The 25,866-nt window shown below is 40.7% G+C and overlaps 1 protein-coding gene across 4 annotated transcripts in view; it reads right to left on the bottom strand.

The window, feature by feature from the left end:
* PLPPR1 (phospholipid phosphatase related 1) overlaps positions 1–25,866 on the bottom strand; it is a 159,985-nt gene that overhangs the window by 2,802 nt on the left and 131,317 nt on the right. For 3 of the 4 annotated variants that reach the window (XM_067464363.1, XM_067464365.1, XM_067464364.1), the window contains exons 3-7: positions 18,465–18,653; positions 9,082–9,214; positions 4,261–4,511; positions 1,821–1,997; positions 917–1,048 (exon numbers count right to left, since the gene is read on the bottom strand). In XM_067464363.1, the coding sequence (XP_067320464.1) occupies positions 917–1,048; positions 1,821–1,997; positions 4,261–4,511; positions 9,082–9,214; positions 18,465–18,653 (882 nt within the window). Of the gene's footprint in view, positions 1–916; positions 1,049–1,820; positions 1,998–4,260; positions 4,512–9,081; positions 9,215–18,464; positions 18,786–25,866 lie in introns of those variants that run through there. The other variant, XM_060762470.2, reaches the window with a different exon arrangement.

The following is a 25,866-nucleotide window of genomic DNA, read 5'->3' as shown; positions in this document are numbered from 1 at the left end:
AGGGCTTGGGGATGATGGGTGTTGTAGTCCTAAGACATCTGAAGACCACTAGGTTGGGAAACATTGTGTTAACATATTTACTTCTCACTGTCCCCATACAAAGAATGCTCAGTTGGAGTTGTAAGGTTTTTAATAGCCTTTAATATCAGACTGATACTGGGGTCACCAACTCTGGATTTTAAAAAAAAAAATGTGTGTGTGATCAGGGGAAAACCATTAAGATAGCCAGGTAGACGATAGTGGGGAAAGAATAAAGGGACTAAAGTTTCGTATAGAGTTTGCACTTGATTTTTAACTGGTATAGGACAAAAGATTTGGGCAATGCATGGCCATGAATCTAACACAATGGGAGAATTTGGATGTCAAGCTAAATTATTGTTCAGGTGAAGAAGAATGAACTACAGCAAGAGTTGTGGCCCCATGCCCCTTCCATCCCTTCTTTCCCTCTGGCATGGCTATGAGGAATTTAGAAATATGCAGTTTTTTTAATCAAAAAATTCACTCCAGCTTGCCGTATCATCCAAACCTAACAAGCTGAGATTTAGGATAATCAAGAAACCAATTGCAAATCATGGGTTAAGACTGTGAGTTAGTCAAGGAACCCTCATTCAGGTTAATTTAGGGTTCTGATCACAATAAAATGGGATACTTTACAGCTTTCAGAAATGAATGCTTCTGAATTCCCCATGACTGAACTCCTCCTCATGTCTGCACTGGAGAATGGGAGAAGAGAGGACCTGGGCAAGCCCAGCATTTGCTGCAGCTTCATTTAGAGTGACATCCAGATGTGGACACTCCCTACAGCTGCTGTTTCCAAGTTGCCATGATTGACTGCCGCAAGCCACAGCTCCCTCATTTTTTTCCAATAAGTCCCCAGAATGAGAAAAAAAGTTCAAAGAGGCAGGGTAGATGGCACCTGTGCACTCAGGGTCTCCAAGGGGCTTTCCACTCTTGGAAATGCCATCAGGGGCACGCCTCGCTGTTCGTCAGGCTTTGACTTAGAAGGAGCTCCATGTGTTCCCTTGAAGTTATGAACCACACATATTCCCTGTGGAGCAGAGAAGGGGAAAAGGAAGGAGAATATGGTCATCATCATCATGATCATTCATCACCTCCATCCATCTTGTCACAAACATAAGCCTGAAATCTCTTCTTAGTTCGAACAAGGGGATGCCCTCTGAATCAATTATTAAATGGTGAGTTGGCACTATTTAAGTCTCTGTGAGCTGATGATTCTAGTCTAGTTGTGTTTATGAACACAATTCAGTCTATAAAGTTCCTTTATTAGAAGACGATATTTAAAGCTTTCAACTGAAACTGTCACTAAGTGGCTTGGGACCAACCATCCCCCTTAGTTCATCCAATTTGTGAGGTTCTTCTGAGAGCCACCTTGAATCCTTTACAGTAAATGTGGGATATCAATGTCATAAACAAACATATAAGCAAAAAAAAAAACACCCCTTCTCTTGCTCTGATTTATTCTACGTGGTTGCCATGCAAATATTTCCACATGGTGGCTCTTACCACTTGCTATACTACTGCGGAATGCCTTAGGACCCAAACTACACTGACATCTATAATCCCGATTATGTTTTGAACTGGATTATATGGTAGTGTAGACTCATATAATCTAGTTCAAAGAAGATAATCTGGGTTATATGGCAGTGTAGATCCAGCCTTAGTGAGATGGGTGACTGTCTTTCTTTTTTGTTTTTCTTTGAATACTCGGTAAGTCTTGTTGCAAGTTGCAGTCTACGGGGCAAAGATATAAAATATTGATTTTCAGTGAGAGAGAGGAATTGTGCAAGCCATTCGCTTACCAGAAACAGAGCTACGGCGCTTCCCAAGATGAAGCCTGCAATGACATCTGAACAGTGGTTTCGATATTCAGAAACCCGGTTGAGACCTGTAAGGAATGCGGCGCAAAGAGTTCCTAGGCACAGTACTGGCTTGGCAAGCCTACTGCTTTTTGTCTTGATTGTGCTGGTGATGTACATCTGAAACACATCCAAAAGAGATCAACCTCAGAGACATCAGATGGGACTTCAAACTCTAATCATTCCCTACACATCCCATCTATGAACTACTGTTTTGAACTACAATCCAAAAAGGAGAGACCAGCTGAAATGAATTGGGCCCATTACTTACTCACTGGAATCCTACTGATTCAAATGGGACTTTTGCAGGTAGTTCTAATTTTGGAGTTTTCTCAATGAAATAAGGACAAAATATACCAAGCAGCTAAGTTGAAAAAGAAAGGCATCTAGATTTCAGGAACAAACTGTAGATTTTATTAGGTTTCTTGTTAATGGCTACTGAGAATGGTCTTGTATGGTTTTATATAGAAAAGAAAATACATCACAACCGTTTCTTAATAAATGAGATTTCAGCTCAGTTTCACAAAATTTTGCAAAAGGGGTGCAGAATTTGTAATACACTGTTCAATGGAAATTGAAATTGAGTTGTTGATAAACTTGTTAAGTAGGAGCCCTTGGTGGCGCAATGGGTTAAACCATTGTGCTGGCAGGACTGAAGACTGATAGGTCAGAGGTTCGAATCTCGGGTGTGGATGATTTCCCTCTGTCAGCTCCAGCTCCCCATGCAGGGACATGAGAGAAGCCTCCCACAAGGATGGTAAAACATCAAAACATTTGGCCATCCCCTGGGCAACATCCTTACAGACGGCCAATTCTCTCACATCAGAAGTGACTTGCCATTTCTCAAGTTGCTCCTGATCAAAAAACAAAAACAAAAACTTGTTAAGTTTACAGGGATAAAAAATTGCCACTTTGAAAGGGCCAGTAACAAAATGTGCTACCCAAGGCTAACTCTGACAATTTCTGTAACATTCCCTATAAATTGCATATTAATGAATGAATGAATGAATGAATGAACAATAATATAATGAATTAAATTAATTCAATTTTCAGCACTTATGCTAAAGAATTGATTTTCCAATTCCTAACATCTATCATTATTCAACTGTAATGCTCTGATCTTTACAAAAAATATATATCCTGTAACAACTAGAAATTTTCATTTCTAAGGAGAAAGCTAGGTTTCCTTCTAAAAGGGATCCTTGTCACCTGAGCTGAATCACCCTGAGCTTTGGTTTCTGTATGCTTGTGTCAAGCTTCCGGCACGCTCTCCTTCCAGTAAACCTCCCAGTGACAAAGAAGGATGGAGGAGTATAAATGGAGAATCTCCAAGACATAGCAGATTTATGACTTCCAACAATTGTTGGCAAAAGTTCCAGTTATCATAGATTCAGGGGCTTATACCCTCATTTCCCTAGTCTTCTGATTTCTTTATATTGTTTTTCTTTACCCCCATCCATGTCCTCCATTTCCATTAGTCAATCATCCACCAACTGTTTTCCAGTTACTCTTTTTAATTTATCATCAGATTTTCATGGCATGGGACTTAGTAGACCTTCATCACAATCTCATCTAAGCTGATAAGCTAGTAATGATAATTCCCATTGTTAGAGAAAATGTTTTGAAAGCACAGTCACAATTTATTCTTGCAACAATGGCTATATCCACACTGCAGAATTGTCGCAGTTGACACCACATTCACTGCTTTCACTCTAGAATTCTGGGATTTGCAGTTTCGTGAGATTTTTCCTCTTTTCTGTCAGAGAGCTCTGATGCTGCAACAAAGTACAAAACCGAGTATTCCATAAGCCATGGCAATCAAGTGGTGTGAAACTGCAATAATTCTGCAGTGTATATAGTCTCAAAGAAAATGTTGGAGTGGGGGTGGTTTAGGAAGGGATTGGTGCAAGTGGTGGTTAGCTGAATATTGTATCAGCCAGACACCAATGGCTTTGAATGTGTTTTAATGGATTTGAACTGTGATTTTTAATATTTTATATTTAATTCTGTTTTTATGTTTGCATATTTGTATATTTTATATTGTATGCTACTGCTTTTACGTTAGGTCACCTTGAGTCTCCTTCAGGAGAGATAAAGCAGGTATAAATTAATAAATAACTATAATCATGGTGAGAGGGATGGGAATTAAGATGCCAATAAAATCTTGTCACCCACAAGCTGTGAAACACTGTTTTACAGAAAATATCTTCACCAGGAGAAGAACTATAAAATCTAGGGGGAAAAACTGCATTACTCTCACCTGGAAGTGTTGCAGCAAGAGGTGCTCATATTTCTTTCTTAAAAGATGTAGGAGAGTTATAGAGTATTCAGAAATATAAAAATGGAGAACATTGTGGATAAAGACAGAGCTTAATATACTTACTGTAGCATATAAGGCTGAATAAATGCTTAAAGCAGCGTGTTTGGATGGAAAGGATCTCCTCGCCTTCTCAATTGCATCCTGGCTGCCGGTGCAGATATTCCCATTGTTAACAAACTGATGGTTTGCTCGGCAGTCACTCCCAGTATAGTTTGGTTTACACACAGTCAAGAAATAGGGTGCCAAATTTCCTGTCACAACCTGGCCGGCATTTACGAATATGTCTGTGGCAAAAAGGCCAAACGCAAATACACCTGTGGCAAGGTAGGGGTTCAAAGAAAACAAAAGAGAAAACTGGGGTCATTATGGGTGATGCCTGAAATATAAGAGAAATGGAAGAAATATGAGCTGTACAGGTCTGCGTATTATGTGAGAGACCAGCTTCGTATAATACAGTTTTTGCATAACCTGGAATCCTATTTTTCTTACTTAAAATGAATGTCTTAGATTTCTGGTCTTAAGTGTACCAAGAATCACAGGAGGAGCCAGAAAATGTCTAGGGAAGTAGTCTCTCTAAGATCTCAACACAGTGCCATGGTCAACTTATGGCAGAACTTCCAGCAGAAGTTGACCAGAGAATTGTGTTGGAGGCCTAGATAGAACATTTAACCATTTTCTGGGCCCTCCGTTGCAATTCTTTGCATGCAGTAGTTTCCTTCTGTCCTGGGAGATCATTTTTAGAACAATTATTGCATTTCAAGAAGATGCCAGATTGTCACAGGAATCTAGGAAGCCCCCTTGCATCAAATTAGGCAACTAGTCCATCTAGTGTCACATTCTCAATACCGACCAGAACTGACACTCCAGAATTTTTAATAACAGTCCTTCTGAGCCTTTAACATAGTGGTGGGAAACAACTGGCCTTTGGGTTGTTACTGGAACACATCTCCTATTGGCCCCTGCTATAATTGATCACAGCAGGAAACAATAGGAGTTGCAGTTCAAGATAATCTGGAGCATCATCAGCAGTAACCCCCCTTTTCTGTTTTAGTAGAGTGTGGTGAAGATGTGCCCCTTGAAATGCCACACTAAAATTCATCATCCCTCTCCATTGGCTATGGTGCCTGGCAGGGCCATAGCCAGAAAAAAATGGCGTTTTTTTTTTTTTTTTTGCAAATTTCAGGGGTGGGATGGGGTTGAAACCTGCTTCCCAGCTCATGCTGAAGTAAAGAGCACAGCAGGGGGCAGAGTAGCCTTCAATAGCCTGCAGCTCCGCTCCTGTCAACCACCTCCACCAAGTCTGGCCTCCTTAATGAGAGCATTCAACCCCCCCCCCCCCTCCAACTTGGTTGCTTCGCTACATCAGCTATTGCTGCAAGTAATGACAGTGTGAATAAATTATCAATATTTGCTTGAGATAGTGCTTGCAGTTCTGGAGGGACTCTTAATTTTTTTTTTGCGTCTCATAGACTTAGCATGGGGATTTGGTTAACAGTTAAAATTCATGAGTAAACCAGTTTTTTTAAACCTGAAAAATTTCGGGGGGGGGGGGGGTTGAACCCCTAACCCCCCCCCCTTCCCCTCGGCTACAGGTCTGGTGCCTGGGACTAATGGGAGTTGCAGCCCAGCAACATTTCAAGGCTATCTGTCCTTTATCTCTGCAATGGTATCCTACTACTCAATCCCCCCAAACTTGGCACACTGAACTCCCATGACCAACAGAAAATACTGGAAGTGTTTGGTGGGCATTGACCTTAAGTTTGGGACTTGTAGTTCACTTACATCCAGAGAGCCCCGTGGACTCAAACAATGACAGATCTGGACCAAACTTGGCATGAATATTCAATATGCCCAAATGTGAACACTGTGGACAGTTTGGGGGAAAATAGACCTTGATGTTTGGGAGTTGTAGTTGCTGGGATTTATAGTTCACCTACAATCAGAGCATTATAAACCCCACCAAGAGTAGAATTGGGCCAAACTTCCCACACAGAGCCCCCATGACTAACAGAAAATACTGTATTTTCTGATGGTCTTTCACGACACCTCTGACACCTCCTCACCCCCCCCCTCCCGGATCCTGACCCCCAGGTTGAGAAACACTGCTCTAGCAAGTGATGTGATTCTCTTTTGGGTTTCTTTGGATTAATCTTCAGGGATACCAGAAGCAAGAAAGACAGCAATCTTCTGAGGTCTGCGGACTCACCCTTCATTTCAGAAAATATAAATTATAGTATCTATAGTCATTAACATCATTTCAGAAGCTATAAAGTATCCAGATAATAATTCAACTGAAGCAGTTCTAGAATTCAAAAGGACTCAGAATCTAATCCAACAATACAATAAAAAGTAAGATAAAAATGAAAGGTTTAGAGTAAATGCTAATGAAAGCAAAAGTCCCATAAAAGCATCTCGGTGCTACAAGCAAAACAAACATTTTGCCACATAAGTGCTGCCCAAGCGTTTTTAGCTCTGGTCCTCCAGGCAAGAATTCTTGATGAGTTTATTGTGGCATGCAGGACATGCTAGAGCAGCACAATGGCATCACATGCCTCAAAGCAGGCCGGCCTCTTGCTTTTTATTAATGGCACTTTACTACACGTCAATACAGCCCAGAGGCTGTGAAAAGCTCAAGGGTAGTTTCTTTAATTAAAAAAAAAAGATTTTTAATTGCTTAATAGCTTACATCTGTATTACTCATGAAGATATTAGGAATTACAGGACAACCATTTATTAACTAAGAGTGAATGGTGACCTGTGAAATGACAAGCTCAAATAATTTCTCCCCTACAAACTCTTTACATAACCATACCTTCCCTGCATTCTTTCCAGTTTACCTGGAACCAGCTACATAGACTTCCATATAAGCTCCCAATTCTATGTGGATGGTATGGGTTCACAGCTGCACAGACTCCTTGCAGTTATTTTTTTAAATCACCATCATCCCCATCCTCTGCATTTATATTATATTCTACATTTTCCCCTTAAGACTAGGGATTTATCTACACAAGTACCTCAATCTTGTAACATGGCTTCGTTGTCCTTCATTTATAAAGTCACCATAAGCTGAACTTGACTTGATGGCAGTTAATAACAAACCTTTCCCCCCAAAACTGGGTCTGAAGATAGCTTGAGATGATAACACCATGTAAGATTTTTGTCATTTAAGAATTGGTTCTATCACAAAATATGGACAATTTTTTAAAATTAAACTGCAAAAACTTTGTTGTTGTGTGACATCTTGCAGTACATTTTACTATCGTTTTTCATAAATATCTCATAGAGCCACAACAGATTCGATATAGTTTGTGGCATTTCAAATGCTGATTTGGTATCAGTAAATTGTTGATTTTATATCTATTGTATACAGCTATATACCTGAGGTCATGAAAAATTCTTGAGCCAAAAGGGTCTGAAGTGGAAAAGTTGAAGACGCCCTGCTCTATAACTCTGTCTCTTTCTCGGCCTGCCTGTCTTTATAAAGCCCCTTTTGCCTTTCATACATTGTCCTAATAGCTCCTGGTTTTTATTTATTTTTTCATAAGAACACTCCAAACCATCCATAAGATAGTTTTTGTTATTCTCTAGCAAACAATTCCAGTTTTCTGACCCAGGATTTCAACATTTGGATTTTGATACTTACATTGTACTTAAAGCTAATTATTCCATTTTCACCATATTTTGAAACTAAAAACAACATGGATAAAAGTTCAGTTCTTTCAAAGCTATGGTTTCCCAGGAACTGGAAGATTACATTACAGGACTCATTAAAAGCCAGAATATTAATTGAGTTATTTCTAAGCTGAACTGAGATGGTAAATGGAAAACGATTAAAAGGTAATAAAATTTGGGATTTTCTTCTGAATAGTAGCTTCTCAGCATTTAACTTTAACGAACTCTCTGGAGAAAAAAAGGGGTATGAATATTCCCAGTCTTGGAGCTAAATATGGTGAACTTGTGGTACTGATGTCAAATTAAACTTGCAAATAAATAATTAATGGTAATGATGCACATTACTCAGGGAAAAAAGCATTAGGAATAGTACTTGGGGAGAAAATGGATGAATGTACTATTGATGGCTCCAAAAACATTACACCCTGCTGAGAAGGATACATTAGAGTCTAAGTATAAAGCATATAGTAAAACTTGGGGTTAACTTCAGAATTCATTTGCTTTAAGTATCTCAAGTATTTCCTGAATACATAAAAAGCAACTTTCTGATTTGCATGGCCACAAAAATGTATTTAAAAGAGTATGAACAATGCTTACTAAAATCTCAGAAGCCAGTTCAGCGAATGTGGAGCTCACTTTGGTTTTAGCATAGCAAAGTGTGTGCCTGTAAATTATGCTCCAGTATATGGAGAAATACTTTTTAAATGTTTACATATTTTAAATTGTATGCTAATATTTTTATGTCAAGCTGCTCTGTCTTCCTTTTTGGGTGAGATAAAGGTGGGAAAAATAAATGTAACAACAACAACCATATTCTGCCTCCTGTTCCTACTATTATGATTCAAAGCAGCATTTGATCTAAAACCATCATTTAGACATATTCACAAATGCTTGAAGTTCAGAGGAGATTCCACTACAACATTTCCATCATTTGAAGCAGTTGTACATTGGCTGAACACTATCAACTTGTTGCACAGTATGTATGTTCACACAGCTCCACTAATTTCCTCCTAATTATAATCACTGAGAGCTACATAAATTATAATAAATCTATACATAAATCCACTCTGAGCCCCCTTCTAGGTGAGAAGGGTGGGATATAAATGTTATAAATAAATAAATTAATAATCACAGAAAAACAAATCAGAATTTTATGTCAGAAGAAAACATTTTCATTTATTTCTTTTCCCACTGAATTTATTATGTCTTTACCTATAAATCGAATAATTCTCCGGATCAACGGATTCAGGTAACAGCATTCCCCTGTCAAAATGGTTTTCTCCTTGACAATCAAGCTCTCCCTGGTAGACTTGATGAAGTACATGGAGATCTCTCCAATAAAAATCTGTAAAACAAAAAACAAGGAACTGAAAATCACAAATGGAAATACTGTAGTAATTGAAACCATGTTTGCTTGCTATTGGAATGTGCAATGCACAGCTAAGGATACAACAGGGCATCATCCCAAAGATACTCCCAAACCTCTATTACTATTGGCTATTTACGAGTGCATGATTGCGAATTTAGCATTTCTGATTACTTTTCACCTAAGCAATATAATATAAAGTAATTTCTTTCTAATGACAATTCAACTCAAAATGTATATTTATATGCTCAGGTGTTCTTAGAATTTTACATCAATAGCAAACATATACAACAAATTACGTTCCCTTAAAATGGCAGGACCTAGTGGAAGAAATTCCACATGGAGGCTGGACATTTCTCCAACTATTTAAAAACCTTTTTCACCTGGGGACTGCACTGACTTTGTCATTGGTAACTCCCTCAGCTGAAAGAAATCAATGTAAAATTTCACTAGAGTAGGTGATGAGGAATGCTCTCATTGCTATCTGGTCACAAACACTTACAATGACACTTACACCTCACTACCACTGAGGATGCTTGCCATAGATGAAGGCGAAACGTCAGGAGAAATGCCTCTAGAACATGGCCCTATAGCCCGAAAAAACCCACAAGAACCTACTTACAATGACCATTATCCTCAGAAATCCTCACTGTTTTCTGCTTTCTACCCCAAATTGTTTCTTTCTATAACTGTGAAGGCATCTTCCTGCACCTCTGCTCCTTTGTTGATTATTCATCTCATTTCACAGATGGAAAAATAAATCTCTTCCCACTCTCAGTTTTCAGTCTGGTTTTCAGGACTATTATTTATTTCTATACAAAATTAATGGCTTTGGTGTGGCAAAGCACACCAGGTCTTGGTTTCCTTGGAAAAACACTGATTAAAGTTTTTATAATATGCCTGGCCCAAGGAAAGAACATCACATGGCAAAATCATTGAGATTTTATGTGTGGAAGCACAAATGTACAGTGGAGTGTCCCAACTTAAGAGCATTTTGAGTTAAGAGCCTTTGCTTGGCTTGGGATTTGCTTTGACATAGGAACAGCGTTTTGAGTTAAAAGCAAGCATGAGAGGGAGTACCAGCTTGAGAAAACAGGGCTCTAGGGCTTCAAGGGAGCAGCCTCCATGCTTCGTGCTCTTGTCTGCTTTGGAAGATTGCTTTGATCTTGTCTGCTTTGAGAAACTGAAATTGGGGTGCTGGGGGCGGGGGCAAGAAGGCTGTTTGAGTCTGGGAGGTCAGGATGGTTATGGGGATGCCATCTTGGGATTAGTTGTGGTGATCCAAGATGACAGTCCCCACTGTGGAAACACCAACAAAGGTTTGGATCTTCCTGGGGGATTCCCACCCCTGCTGGTGGTTTTTAAACTCAGGGTCAAGATGGATTAAATGATTCATCCCAGGAGAAACTACATTATCCTGAGTGTGTTGCTTGCATGCACTAGGTGAATGTGTTTCTTACGCTGGATATAATGCAGTGTATATGCAATTATGGTAAGGGAAATGTCCAGCATTATTCCCTCATCAATCAAAGTTGGAGCATTGCGTGGGGTGGTGTGGTGTGGGGTGCAAATCCTGCTGCCCCGGTAGAAGCAACCTTCCTCGCTGCCTCTGCCACTGCTATTGTTGCTGGCATCATGACTGCTTTGAATGCATGTGGGAAGCTAGAGGAGGAAAAGAAAGAGAAGGTAGAGGAGAAGGTGGAGGAAGAGTGGTTGTCCCATCTTTCTTGCATACCCCTTGAGCAACTAGCACACTTCAACAGAAGGCTGCAACACATAGTTTGAGAACCCCTGTTGTAGAGGAAGACATAATGTTCCCCAGCGCTGTTCTGTATATGAACAATGCTTCATTAATTCATGCTGATATAGTTTATCTGATACAGTGGCTACACTGCATTTGTCCCTTGGGTCTCCTAGTAAAATCTCTTTACGGTGGGAAACTGAGCAAAATGTGGATGTACTTTTAGCTCCACTATTATTTGTGAAAATTACTGCTGAAGCCCGAGAGCTATGGGATGCCAGAACTGAATTTAGCATAAGTGAGGATTTATGTAGTTACATATTTAATGTCCAAGAACATGAGTAGATTGAACTAAATTAATCAGGAGGAAGTTTAGAAGTCGAAGAGAACAAGAAAATGACAAGTGCTTATGAGGTGAGCTTATCTGGAGTAAATTCTGAAAAGAAGGTTACAATCACTGAAGGCTGTGGGCCTTCTTTACCTCAGGTGACATATCTTTACATTGTTATGTAACCAACCTCAAAATGGGAAACAGAACAAACGGGACTTGTGACAAAATGTTGAGACATGGAGTCAAGCTGAGTCAAAGATTCCTCTACTTTTACAGGGCCAATCACTTATCATGCAAGCTGAAATGTATGATATAGTTGTATTTTAAGAATGGCAGGGTTTTAAAATATCTGAAAATATATGTTGGTGAAGTTTTTTTTCCTTTCCCTCCTGTCTCTATGGCTGATTGAAAAATCCTAGATTTTGTTGCTCTTCTTTCTGATCTTCTACTGGGTTAAAACAAACCAATTTAGGAGGCTGATATAAAAGGTATCTGATTATACTGGGTTCTGACAAAAATGTTCTGACAAGCAGTATATGGATCTCCAAAATAGAATTGTAAATAACAGGAACAAAATCTGGAACTTTGTGGTCTTTTAAATCAGTCTGGATGAGTCAAAATGTTCCTGGGACAGAATGCCCATTGCAATGGCACAAGATCAGAGATGGGCAAAAAACAACCGACAGACTACATGCAAATGCCAAGTGCTTTTTGTACCACTAACAAGAAAAGCAGAACTGAAGAAGTGCCAATGAAATGAGATTTGCTGGGGGAGGGGAGGAAATCAGCAGCAAACTCCAAAATGTACTTAACTAACATAAGGAAACTTTTTGTTGGACTCTCGTATGTGTGACAAGTTCACATTGACTTCTGAAATGGAAATGTTAAACTGCTAACAACCTTCTAGCATTTGCCCAGGCTTTCTCTTCCTTAAACATCCATCTTCGTTAAATGTCTTGCTGCCACTTCCCCAACCATAATATCTCTGGCCTCCTCTGTCTCTCCATGATCATGGGACCGATGTTCCTCCAGGACAAATAAATCTCTAAATATTCTCTCACCTTTGCCGCTAATATTTGCTCTGAGGCATTACTGTCATGACTGAGCGAGACTGGCCTTGAGGCAAACATTCACTCTATGCTTAAGAGGGTCATACTTGGGTTCACAGTACAATCTTATGCACACCTGGTCAGATGTAAACCTCACTTTGTTTAAAGAGGCTATTTGGAATGGCGTGTACTTTCAGGGAAATGTGCATAGCAGCGCATGTGCTGCTCCTCTGCCTGTTTGACCATTCTCCAATGTCCTGCTGCTGTTGCGTGCCTTCAAGTCACTTCTGACTTATGGCAAAACTAAGCTGAACCTATTATGGGATTTTTTGGGGCTCAGAGTATGTGACTTATGCAGGGAATCGAACCCTGGTTTCCAGAATTGTAGCTCTACACTCAAACCATGGCACTGTCCCTACTGCTGTTCAATTTTGGTGGCACAGTGAAGGAAGATACATGCAAGGAGAATATGCCTTTCTCTCACAAACTAGTTAATAGTTTGGGGAGTTTACTGGAAATGTTAATCAGCTTGAAAATGAGATGAGTTCTTCAAGTATACCTTCTTTTAAAGCAGTGTTTCTCAACCATCCTAATGCTGTGACCCCTTAATACAGTTCCTCATGTTCTGGTGACCCCCAGCCATGAAATTATTTTTGTTGTTACTTCATAACTGTAATTCTGCTGCTGTTATGAATTGTAATGTAAATATCTGATTTGTAGGATGCATTTTCATTCACTGGATCAAATGTGGCACAAATACCCAATATGCCCAAATTTGAATACTGTTGGGTTGGGGGGACTGATTTTGTCATTTGGGAGTTGCAGTTGCCGGGATTTATCATTCACCTACAATCAAAGAGCATTCTGAACTCCACCAATGATGGAATTGAATCAAACCTGGCACACAGAACGTTCATGACCAACAGAAAATATTGGAAGGGTTTGGTGGGCATTGACCTTGAGTTTGGGAGTTGCAGTTCACCTACATCCAGAGAGCACTGTGGACTCGAACAATGATAGATCTGGACAAAACTTGGCACGAATACTCAATATGCCCAAATGTGAACACTGGTGGAGTTTGGGGAAAATAGAGCCTGACATTTGGGAGCTGTAGTTGCTGGGATTTATAGTTCACCTACAATCAAATAGCATTCTGAACCCCACCAATGATAGATTTGGGCCAAAATTCCCACACAGAACCCTCATGTCTTGAAGGGACTTGCTGGCAGTAGCCTCCCTCTAGCCTCACACACTCTCTCTTGCCTGCACATGCGCATCACGCTGCCATGAGCCAAGCACACCTGCTCTCCCCTCTCTGCTTGGAGTTTCAGAAACAGCCCTCCCCTTGGCTGAGAGGCCGGCTGACAGTTCCTATCACAGCAAAAGAGGGCTTTTGGTGGGAGGATTTGCCATCTGTTTCCAAAAAGGAAGAGAAGGACAGGTGGAAAGATCTTCATCCTTCTCTGTCAAAGGGGTTCCTAAGATCATCAGAACTATATGTTTTCTGATGGTCTATGGCCACCCCTCTGAAACCCCCTCGACCCGCAGGTTGAGAAACACTGTTTTAAAGTGATGAAAAATGAGAGCGCATTCAGGGCTTCTGGAAACTGCAAAAATGATTAAAATGCTAAAAAGCATGACACCAACAAAGGATTACCATGTTGTGAAAAGGGGGGAAAGGGCACATTTACTCATTGACAATATGATTCCTGTATCTACAAGATTAGTTTCACTTATCCATGTATGACAAAATCTGTTCTCTCTCAAGGAAAGCTACCTCCTTTCCCAACCAGTCAAGTTTTTTTTTTCATGTCAGGAACGATTTGAGAAACTGCAAGTAACTTCTGGTGTGAGAGAATTGGCTGTCTGCAAGGACTTTGCCCAGGGGATGCCCAGCTGTTCAATGCTTTACCATCCTTGTGGGAGGCTTCTCTCATGTCCCCACATGGGGAGCTGAAGCTGACACAGAGAGATCAACCTATTTTCCTTGGATTCGAACAACTGACCTGTTGGTCAGCAGTCCTGCCGGCACAAGGGTTTAACCCACTGCACCACTGGGGACGCAATGGGTTAAGTCAATCCTGCAGCCAAGACAGTCCTTCCTTGTTGATATCATTTTAGCTGCTATGGCTCAATGTTAAGGAATCCTGGGAGTTGTTGTTCCACAAGGTCTTTAGCTTCCTCTACCAAAGAATGCTAGTGCATCACCAAACTATAACTCACAGGATTCTAAAGCAGGAGGAAAGCAGGAAGAGGAGAAACTGGGACATTTTAACTGCAGCTGAAAATGTGGGAACAACATCCCTGTCAAACTGGGATATTTGGATATAGAGACAAGGATAAAACTGGATCAATCAGAGTCCTTTATTTTGGTGACCATAAAGACTGAAGATGATGGAGAAGTTGTGTTCTTACATATATGAATGGCATTGGGTTGGGAAAAGCTTCAAGAAATCAAGATCCTGCTCATTCAATGTTATTGAGGAAGGCACAAATTCTCCCCATTCTATCAGCATGGTGACAAGCAAAGGTTAGACTACATTAAATTCAACAAATCCTCTTAGGCAAACAGCACCATGACATCTCTGTTGGGGAGATTCAGATGCCAACGGCCTGCTGGGAAAAACCCACAGAAGTGCACTGATCATGGTTTATGGGTTAATCCGAGGGAAGAGAGTGTCTGCTGACCCTCTTCCCTATATTCATGGGCAATCTGCTTCAGAATTAGGGGGTCAGGAAGGAAGATTATGGGGGAGGGTAGAGCCGTCCATCTCCTCAAAATAGCAAATATATTCCAGTTTTTTATGAGCACTGTCCCTTTGTGGTTTTAATTGTGGTTTTAATTCACTTTCCTTAATTGCACTTAACACTGATTAATCGTGATGGCAAAAGAGGAACAAGCAAAACTGTGCAAGTGGAGTCTCCCAAGTGTTTCCATGCACTCAGGAAGAATGACATCAAAGTGAATGGAGTTTGAAACTGATGTGGGGAGGCACTGAAAAGCACACCCTTGTGCAACAGTGTATCTGTATATATTGCTCAACCCCTATTGGGATCAGATAACAAAAGCTGGATGGAAAAATGGGACTGTGGTATAAATAGCTTTGGTGAAGGAAGGCAGATTATTAAAAATCAATGGTAAAATTATCCAGATATGACACATTCCTGGATGTGAGGTCATAGCATAATATATGCTGAAATTGTTATAGTGGACATAGTCCTGTTTCTCCCCATAGAAGTCTACTTGGACCCTGAGATCTTCAGGGCAGGTCCCTGAAGTCTCATTGGGTGCATCTACACTGCAGAATGAATGCAGTTTGACACTACTTTAACTGTCATGGCTCAATGCTGCAGAATCATCAGAGTTGTAGTTTTACAAGCCCTTCAGTCTTTCCTGTCAAATAGTGCTAGCTTCTCATTAAACCACAATTCCCACAATTCCAGAGCATTGAGTGTGGCAGCAAAAGTTGCATCAAATGGCACTCCTTGAATGGTAGGAGATGTCTCTTCTAAGTAAATACATAAAGGGATCTTGAACTTGGACTGGGGAAATCTTAATTCTTCTCCCTACTCATCTGGGAATCTGGTTGTACAATAATGATTGATGCTATAAATTCCATTAGAAGAAATGCATCTCTGTGTAAATGGGTTTAACAATCAAATCCCTGGATCAGACATTGACCTGAATCCTACATCTCCTCCAGTGTAGTGTAAATATTCGCATGAGGATGCATGCTATACTGAGACATATACCCTTCCTTCCCCATTTACTGTAAAGCTGCTGAAGCTGACCTATATGAGCACCCCATGCTTGGCGACAAGTAGACATGCATCTAGTTAACATCCCCACAGACAGACTTGCAATGATTACAAATGCACCAAGAGTAATGGATAACAGTGGTTGTGTCATTATAGTGTGTCTGGTTATAGGGATGTAAACAGACACTTATCTGATCCTACCTACTTGTGGCAAAACAGGGAACAGCCATGTAGTGTGGCTTCAGAGACTTGATAATAAGTCTGGGGATGGCTTTGGAAGGAGGGAGGGAATACCAACCCACACAACATTTAAGAGCGGGTATTTATGTGTATAAGGGAAACTTGTATATGTGTATGTCTCTAGCAAGCCATGGTATGCTGGATGGTTTCAATATTCTGCTTCAAATTCTTTCAATGTTTCTGCACTGAGTAGGCAATTTTTACTTTGGTAAAGTGATTCTCAAGATAGCATTAAGTCCCCAAAGGACTTTCTCTCTCTCTTCCCTCCTCTGTGAACTCTTTTCCTGTGTTATGTTTATGCATATATTATACAGCAGGATTACACCTCCGATTCTGTCTTCCCATGTCATATGCTCCAATAATTCTGTGGCTGTATATCTATCTAGTATAGATGGGATGTTGTAAGTTTTTGGGGCTGTGTGGCCATATTCCAGAAGCATTCTCTCCTGAAGTTTCACCCACATCTATGGCAGCCATCCTCAGAGGTTGTGAGGTCTGTTGGAAACTATGAAAATGGGGTTTATATATCTGTGGAATGTCCAGGGTGGGAGAAAGATATAGTATATGGTTTGGTAATTTTGGACTATGCATCCCTAAATCCACCAGCATTCAAATGTTCACATTTTTTGAAGGATGCTTTCATTTGTACATGAGTACCATTCACAAAGAAAATGCATTCAAAACTCTCTCCAGAGATGTGGAGTGTGTCAGGTATGGTAGTGACAGCACAAACCTTAGCCAATGAGTGCTACAAAAAACGTAATCATGATGCAAACTCTCTTTCCTTTAAGCTTAATGCTAGATCAGAGCATATATATTGAAATACACTGTTGTGGTTCCACACAGCTTGACTGGTGAACGTATACCTCATAGGGATTCAAAACCTAAGTGAACAAACTTTGGATTTTGAAGTATTTTTTTTACCATACATTACCTTGTTTACTTTCAAACCTTTCCTCAATTTATTTTGATATGGAATCATAATGAATTTCAAAGAAAGGCATGTGTGAAGAAGCCCTGTTCTTGTCAAACTTCCCTCTTAGCCCTATCTCTGTTGGAATATAACTGAAGTATTGCTGAAGCATAATTGAAGTGCATGCAGGAGTTAAAATGTGAGCATGATGCTCAAGCAAAGCTTGCCTTGATAAGAAAGGTAGGAAAGTCAACCAAGAAAAAAAAGGAGTGGTTTCTGGCAGCAGCTATTCCCAAGCAAGTTTTTTTTAAAAAAATTAATGGGTTGGTATCACACTGGAGCTGAAAGCGTAGGGAAAGAGTATGGATCCCACATGAAATCCTGGGGTTGCCTTCTTCCTGCAGAATTCTGGGGCTTGTCGTTTAGGGAAGGGGCCTTTAAAATGCTCTGGCAGAGAGGTCCTGGGTCTCACTAAACTACAAGTCCCAGAATTCTGCAGGAGGCAGCCACAGCATTTCAGATGGGATGCATACTCTTTCAGCTACCAATCCAGTCCAAGAGCTAGTCTGCTCTCTTTCAGCTCTAGTGTAATAAGGCACTAGTCTCCAATTCAGTTTGCTCAGGAGCACAAAAGAGCCTATGCTTGCAAGAAAAGTGCAATAGGAGTACTTTTGGAGTTTTGTTATTTTGAAATAACTTTCCTGGTACCTTAAGAAAAAATCATCCTGAGAGGAACAAGTAAAACTTAAATGTGATTTGTAAAAGAGGAAAGCCTTCCATCTGCTCTTAAATGTCATGGGAGAATCTTATTAAAACTTGCAACCCATTCCAAATCTCATGCCTTCTCTATACTTGGTTTCCTTAAAACCTGATGTTGGGGGCATTATTTTTCATGTTGCTGTTGCGGCCATCTGTCAGAATGAGACATACCTAGTGATTGCACCTTGTTTAGGTGACTCCATCTATGAAGCTTTGTTTCACTGTACAATCATGCCTAGATAATGAATGAGGTAATTAATTGCCAGCATTGCTTTTATTAATCTGCCAACTTCAGACTCTTCTGAACCAAATCCCCATCAACTAGAGCTGTGAAAATAGGGTTGGGGGAAGCAGTATCTCTCACATCTTTCTTCCCTCCTTGCCACAAATCAGCAGCAAAGAATGAAAAAGTAACGATGTTGGTGGTATCTACTTACAATTGCTGTTGGAGTGGCAGCTAGGACGCAGTACAGGATAAGCGGGGGAATGAAGCTTTCATCCTCGGTTCCTGGGTACGGCTTCATCAAGTCTCCATCCTGGCAGAAGAAGCCTTGGATATGCACCTGGAAAGTGTCTGTGCACTCAAAGTAGTAGGCGAGCAGAACAGTCCCGGCCATAATGACGAGCTGGAAATACAGCATGATGACACAAAGGCATTAGCAGCTGTTTAGCAGCCGTGCCTCGGAGCTACCCAGCAGCAGCCACCCTCCATCACCACCACCAAAGACACCATCCCAAGAGCAATGCTCACATTAATGACAGAGTGCTCAGGCTTGTGGCTGTACTGTCTAACATCTGTTACATAAACCTTTGGGTTACTCCCCCCAAGGCAGTGAAAGGCTCTGATTCAATGGGGATCATAGCATACTTTACAAAAGGATGGGAACTCTGGTGCCGACTTTGTTAAAAAGCATGCTGTTGTCACCGGCAGCCTGGATTAGGCAAATGGAATGGGGCAGGCTCTACCAGTTTAAAAAAGTCATATTGTAGTCTCTTGCCAGACTCTCCAAGCCCACAAGGGAAAGCTTGGCCAGGTAGAAGGAAGGAAATTAGGCTCAGATAAAAGGCATCTAGACAGGAACTACTCCACTTGTATGACTACTATCAGATCCTCTGAAGATGCCAGTATCACAGATGCAGATGAAATGTTAGGAGAAAATGCTGCATCCCACTTGAGATATTTTATAGATATACATTCTTCCATGATTAGATTAGATTGCCATGAACTGATTAGATTCAGCCAAGAATTTGGATATCATCCTGTGTGTTTTTTTAAAAGGAATTTCTTTCCCCCACTCCCAAAAGTGGCTTACAATTTTTTTAAAAAAAGTATAAGAACAATAACTTGTTATCTTTTAAAGCATTACAAAAGATAAATGTGCAAAGAAGCCAAAACAAACAGCAAGTAAATATAATGAGATAAAGATGTGAGTCAAATGCCTGTTTAAAGAGTTGGAACGAAGACAAAGAGGCAAGTGACCAGTTCTCTTGGCAGAGGAGGTGCCACATATGGACTGACCACCAACTACATCAGACCTATTCAAATTACTGGTGAATAGTAAGTCAACACATAAATACATCTATGTAAGTCTACTCTGGTCAAAACCAAAATAGAATTCAGATTCTGGGGTTTCATCACCAAGAAAGCCCTCTCCTACGTTCTCACAAGTGATGTCTCTCAAAGCAATGATACATGCAAAAGAGGCATAACCGCTGTTCCTAAAGGATGGTCTGATTCAAAAAAGAGGAGGCGATGCTTCAAGTTGTCAGATCTTAACCCATTTAGTTTTACCACAGTTAGTGCCATACTGACTCTTCTAGGAGCAATTGCACCAAGGCTGGGGGCCATCTTTCCTCCAGTAGACCACGTCACCACATTTTGGCACATCCAAAATGATGTGATATCACTTCTAGACACAGTTTTGGCTAGTTTCCAGCAAATAATTTTCTTTATTGGTGTTTTGTCTTGGGAGATTGGAGGAACAAAACAATTACATTTTTATGATAACTTGGGCTGGATTGTGATCTAAAAATATTTTTTAGGGTCTGGGAGAAACTTCTTGGGGGTCCCATGGGTCGCATGCACTTTGCCCACCCAAGTGGTACAAAAACACTGGTTCTAATAACTGCTACTATCTTACAGAACCAGTTCTGATTTTTAGGCTCTTGTCATTGAAATGAGCTGAACCCTCATGCTGAACCCTACTCTTAAAACTAAATTTGCAACACCAATTAGTGATAGCTGAAGGCTCATACCAGTGGGGTGGTGAATCTCCACTGAGCCTTAATCCAAACTTTGAAGGATCAATACAAGATGTCAACCCTCTCTGCACAAAGAGGTTCAGCACCTTAGAAAGCTCAGTTCAGCATATAACACAAAAGTGCATTTACCTACAGGAAGTCCACCAGTTTCCAGTAACCTATCACTAATTCTTGTTGCTCCCTAGAATAAGCATCCTTTTTCCTGAGAAATTTCATTTGAAAATTCTTATGTTTTTACCACATCAGTTATCTTGTGGCAGAAAGTTCTCTGTCATGCTATGAACAACATACAACTTGCCTTTGAAAGCAATATATAACAGTAAGTTCTTTTTAGTAGCTTTTGCAAATCAGAAGTTTGAAGATGAGATTTGAAGAGATTTTACATTTTTACTGTTATATTCCCCAAAGCATTTTCTTTGATCATTTATTCTTCCCTTCTTTCTCTACTTATACCTATAGCAAGCTCCTACACCAGCTGACAGCTTCCATCATCTACTTTCTTGTTCCTTTCACATTGATTTCTCATTCTGATAATAGTTTCTCTCTTTCATTCCCTGCCTTGCTATTGCCAGGCTTCTCTCACCCTCCATCACCATCAGACCATCATCTCCGTTTCCAATGTATTCAATTTCTGTTCAGGACATTTTTGGTAAAAGAAGCAACAAACCATGCTCTTCCTCCCATAAACAGACAGACAAACAAACAAACAAACAAATAAATACACAAGCAAACAAATAAAAAGTAAAATTAAAAAAAATATCACAACACAGACATATTAACACAAACTTATCAGTTCATGGCAATATAAGAGACCACAGGGGCCATCCATTCCAACTTCCCTGTCATGCAGGAACATACAATCAAAGCATTCCTGACAGACAGCCATCCACTTAAAAACCTCCAGAGAAGAAGACTCCACTGTGTTCTGAGATAGCATTTTCCATTGCTGAACAGCTCTTACTGTCAAAATGTTTCCTAATGTTTAGGTGGAATCTATTTTCCTGTTATTCGAATCCATTGCTTTGTGTTTTAGTCTCCAGAGCAGGGAAATAAACTTGTTCCCTCCTCAATGTGACACCCTTTCAAATATTTAAACATGGCTATCATATGTGGTAGTTTTGTGGAAAGGTCCAGAAAAACTGGATTCAAATACATTTGATGCTGGAAGAAATTTTTAAGGTTAAATCCATTTACTGACAGGGATTCTAAACGCTGGAGGAGCATTTAGAGGGAAAATGAAATAATATTGCAATATATGATAACTGCAGAAAGAATCGCTTGTGCTCAGAAATGAAAGGAACCAGAGAAATCTTTATGATTAAGATCTTCTGGGGAGGCCTGGCTTTCAATTCCACGTTTTTCGCAAGAGTGACTTTTGGGGATGAGACAGAGCCTTCTCAGTGGTGGAACTCCCTCCCTAGTGAAATTAGAGCAGTCTCCTCCTTCCTGACATTCAGGAAGAAAGTAAAAATGTGGTTATGTGACCAAGCTTTCAGACAGCAAAGCTTTTATTGCAATAAGATAATAAGGAATAGTGAATGGACCAATGGAACGGCTATGGACTTGATTTTGGATGATGTGATTTTAATAACTGTTTTCAAATCGTGTTTTTATTGGTGGGCTTTAATAGAAATGTTATTTCATTATACTTTATGTGTAAATGTTATTTTATGTTTATGTTTTAATTTGGTTAGGTTAATTTATCGTTATATGTTATTGTCTTTCTATTATCTTTTGGTTTTCACATGCATGTATGGCATTGAATTTTGACTTTATAATGTTGGAAACTACTTTGAATTCCCTTAGCGGGAGAAAAGCGGTACATAAATGTAGTAAATAAATAAATATGACTAACTTAAAGAAAGATTGGGATTTTTTTCACATCATAGATGGGAGGAATTGTCAACTAAAGGATTTATGAATTATTGGTAGTTAGGGTACTATCAAAATGAGAAATGTAAATATAATATTATTTAAAGAGCATAAGGAACAGAAACATCAGATATGCATTAGAACAGTGGTTCTCAACCTTTCTAATGCCGTGACCCCTAAATAAAATTCCTCATGCTGTGGTGACCCCCAACCATATTTTCGTTGCTATTTCATAACTGTAATTTTGCTACTGTTATGAATTGTAATGTAAATATCTGATATTCTGGATGTATTTTCATTGGTAGAAATAGAACATAATTAAAGCATAGTGATTAATCACAAAAACAATATGTTTGTGGGAGTATGGACAAGGGATGGTGGGATCTGCAGTACCTTCAGTTGGTTTACCTCTGACATCCACAGTCCACTGTGACTCCCACGAATTACAGACCTGGACCAAACTTGGCACACAGAACCCCAATAACCAACAAAAAATATGGAGGGGATTGGGAGGAATTGACAGTGATTTATGGAAGATGTACATCCGGAGAGCACTGTGAACCCAAATGACTATGGATCTGGACCAAACTTGGCACAAATATTCAGTATGCTCAAAATTGAACACTGGTGGAGTTTGGGAAAAATAGATCAAGACATTTGGGAGTTGCAGTTACTGGAATGTATACATTCAGAATGCTCTTCGATGGCAGGGGATCTATAGATCCCCTGCCATCGAAGAGCATTCTGAACTCCAACAATGAAATTGAACCAAACATGGCATACAGAACACCCAGGACAAACAGAAAACACTGGAGAGGCATGAGGAAAATAGACCTTGGCATTTGGGGGTTGCTGGAATGTATAGTTGCCCTGCCATTTAAAGAGCATTCTGAACTCAAACAGAAATGGAATTAAACCAAACTTGGCATACAGAAATCCCATGCCTAACAGAAAACACAAAAGCGGTTTGGGGAAAATAGACCTTGGCTTTTGGGAGTTCTGGGGATATATAGTTTCCCTGCCATTTAAAGAGCATTCTGAACTCAAACAGAAATGGAATTAAACCAAACTTGGCATACAGAAATCCCATGCCTAACAGAAAATACCAAAGAGGTTTGGGGAAAATAGACCTTGGCTTTTGGGAGTTCTGGGGATATATAGTTTCCCTGCCATTAAAGAGCATTCTGAACTCAAACAGAAATGGAATTAAACCAAACTTGGCATTCAGCCTCAACAACAACAACAACAACAAAAACGAGCTGGGAGAGACCCCTTGGGCCATCTAGTCCAACTCCCTTCTGCCTTCATGCATGAAAAGCACAATCAAAGCACCCACGACAGATGACCACCCATAAATAATAATAACAAAAACAACAGATTTGGAAGGGACCTTTAAAGGCCATATAGTCCAACCTCCTTCATTCTACTTTCATGGAAGGAAAGCACAATCAAAGCACCCTTGACAGATGGCCATCCAGCCTTAATAATACAACAACAACAACAACAACAACAACAACAAGAGTTTTCACCTCTTGGCCCAGGAAGTCAGGCAGACAGGAAGGCAGGCAGGCAGGTCGCTGAGCTGAGGTCCTCCTTCACTGCGCTCCGTTGGGGCCCAGCTGGGCCCAGGAAGGACAGAAGCAGCGTGAAGGAGCCTGCTTCTTGCAAAGCTGCTTCAGCCCACATGGCTGCCTCCGGCCTCACAGCCAGCCGTGCTCCCAGGCAGGGCTTGAGCCCTGCAGGGAACGTTTTGGCCTACTGGTCCCTCCCCCAAGCCCAGCGGGAAGCGCGGGGAGGCCAAATCCTGCTCCCAGGCAGGGCTTGGGGCCTGGGAGCATTTTGGCCAGCTGGCGCTTCTCCCCGAGCCCGGCGGGGAGGCCAAATCCTGCTCCCAGGCAGGGCTTGGGCCCTGCCAGGAGCATTTTGGCCAGCTGGTGCTTCCCCCTGAGCCCGGCGGGGAGGCCAAATCCTGCTCCCAGGCAGGGCTTGGGCCCTGCCAGGAGCATTTTGGCCAGCTGGTGCTTCTCCCCGAGCCCGGCGGGGAGGCCAAATCCTGCTCCCAGGCAGGGCTTGGGCCTTGCCAGGAGCATTTTCGCCACCTGGCGCTTCCCCCCGAGCCCGACGGGAAGCGCGAGGAGGCCAAAATGCTCCCCGCAGGGCCCAGGGCCTGCCTGGGAGCAGGATTTGGCCTCCCCGTGCTTCCCGCCGGGCTCGGAGGGAGGCGCGGGAAACGTGAGCCATCCACCCTGTGAAGCCATTTTGATGAGGGGGCGGGGCCAACGGAGACTGCCTCGCGACCCCTCGAAAATGGCCAGGCGACCCCCCGGGGGGTCGCGACCCCCAGGTTGAGAACCGCTGCATTAGAAGTTTATAGATCTGTCCTTATATTTGGTTATGAGTTTTGTTTTTGTATGTAAATGTATGTTTGATTTTTGTGTTTATGTTTTGTCATTTTAAATACATATTTAGTTGTAGTTCTGTGGTAGTGGGTAGAGTGTAGTTGTATAGCTTGTAGTATTATGTATCTCAAAAATGTGTTTGTTTGTTCTAGCATTGCTGTTCTATTATGTTTTTTCTTTCTTTAATAAAAATTACTCATAATAATATGGGTACAATTATTGTTGTTATTGTTATTATTATTATTATTATTATTATTATATTTGAGTGAACAGTGATCAGCTGTGCACCCATTTAGATTAAGCCCTAACCACCTTGTGGGATAAGAAATATATTATTTGGGCTTTACTGCTTTGAATCAACTGGAACTTTCTGCCCAATCTTCTAAATTATTAATCTCATTAGAATTAGAAGGAGGCAACATATTATTTTGGTTTCTTCCAGTGGGTATTTAATACAAACGGCTACTCATATTAAATGGAAATGGCAGTGAGAGCCAACTCCAGCAGTGAAGATTGTGCCATCTATCTACCTACATAAAAGTTAGCAATTAGAGGCTACAAAAGGCTACAAAAGTTAGCAATTAGAAAGACCCATACTGCCCTCTTGTGGAAAAAAGGAAAACAACTTAAACCTATAGGTATCTGCAACTTTAATATATGTTATGATGATGAAAACAGCTGCTCATTTCCATTTTTTAAAATCTACACTATTTGCATCTTCATTGTGATCAGCTTCAATTCAGTATATTTAAGCTAGCGTGCTGCTAAATACAGATGAGATGAGATGAGGTGAGGTGAGGTGAGATGAGATGGAAAGCCAAACATATGACCTTACAATTGGAGTTTCTTTTTTGCAGTAAATAAATGACTGAATGTGACCCCCAGATCTCAAGGATGAGATGCTGCAGATTGGGAAACTGGAAAAGAATGAACCTAGTCACGGGGCACCTAGGGACAAGCAATTGTGGGAACATCCTAAAGCAGAGATGTCCAAACATTTTAAGATGAGGGCCAGTTCACGGTCCCTCAGCCTGTTTGGGGCGGGGACAGACAATAGTTTGAGGGGAAAAACATGAATGCATTCCTATGCACACTACATCTGTCTTATTTGTAGTGCAAAAGAACCCACAAAAGAACAATAAAATATATAAAACAAAGACCATTTTAACCAATGTAAATCTACAGTCATTCAATGGGAAGTGTGGGCCTGCTTTTGGCTGAGAGAGTGAAGTTAATTAGGATTGTTGTTGTTGTTGCTGTTGTTGTGTGTCTTCAAATCATTTCAGACAGTGGCGTATGCTGCCTC

This window comes from Anolis sagrei, chromosome 2 (assembly GCF_037176765.1).
Source record: "Anolis sagrei isolate rAnoSag1 chromosome 2, rAnoSag1.mat, whole genome shotgun sequence".
NCBI lineage: Eukaryota > Metazoa > Chordata > Lepidosauria > Squamata > Dactyloidae > Anolis > Anolis sagrei.
The sequence above is the reverse complement of the archived record's forward strand: the minus strand, read 5'-3'. Positions and strand labels throughout refer to the sequence as shown.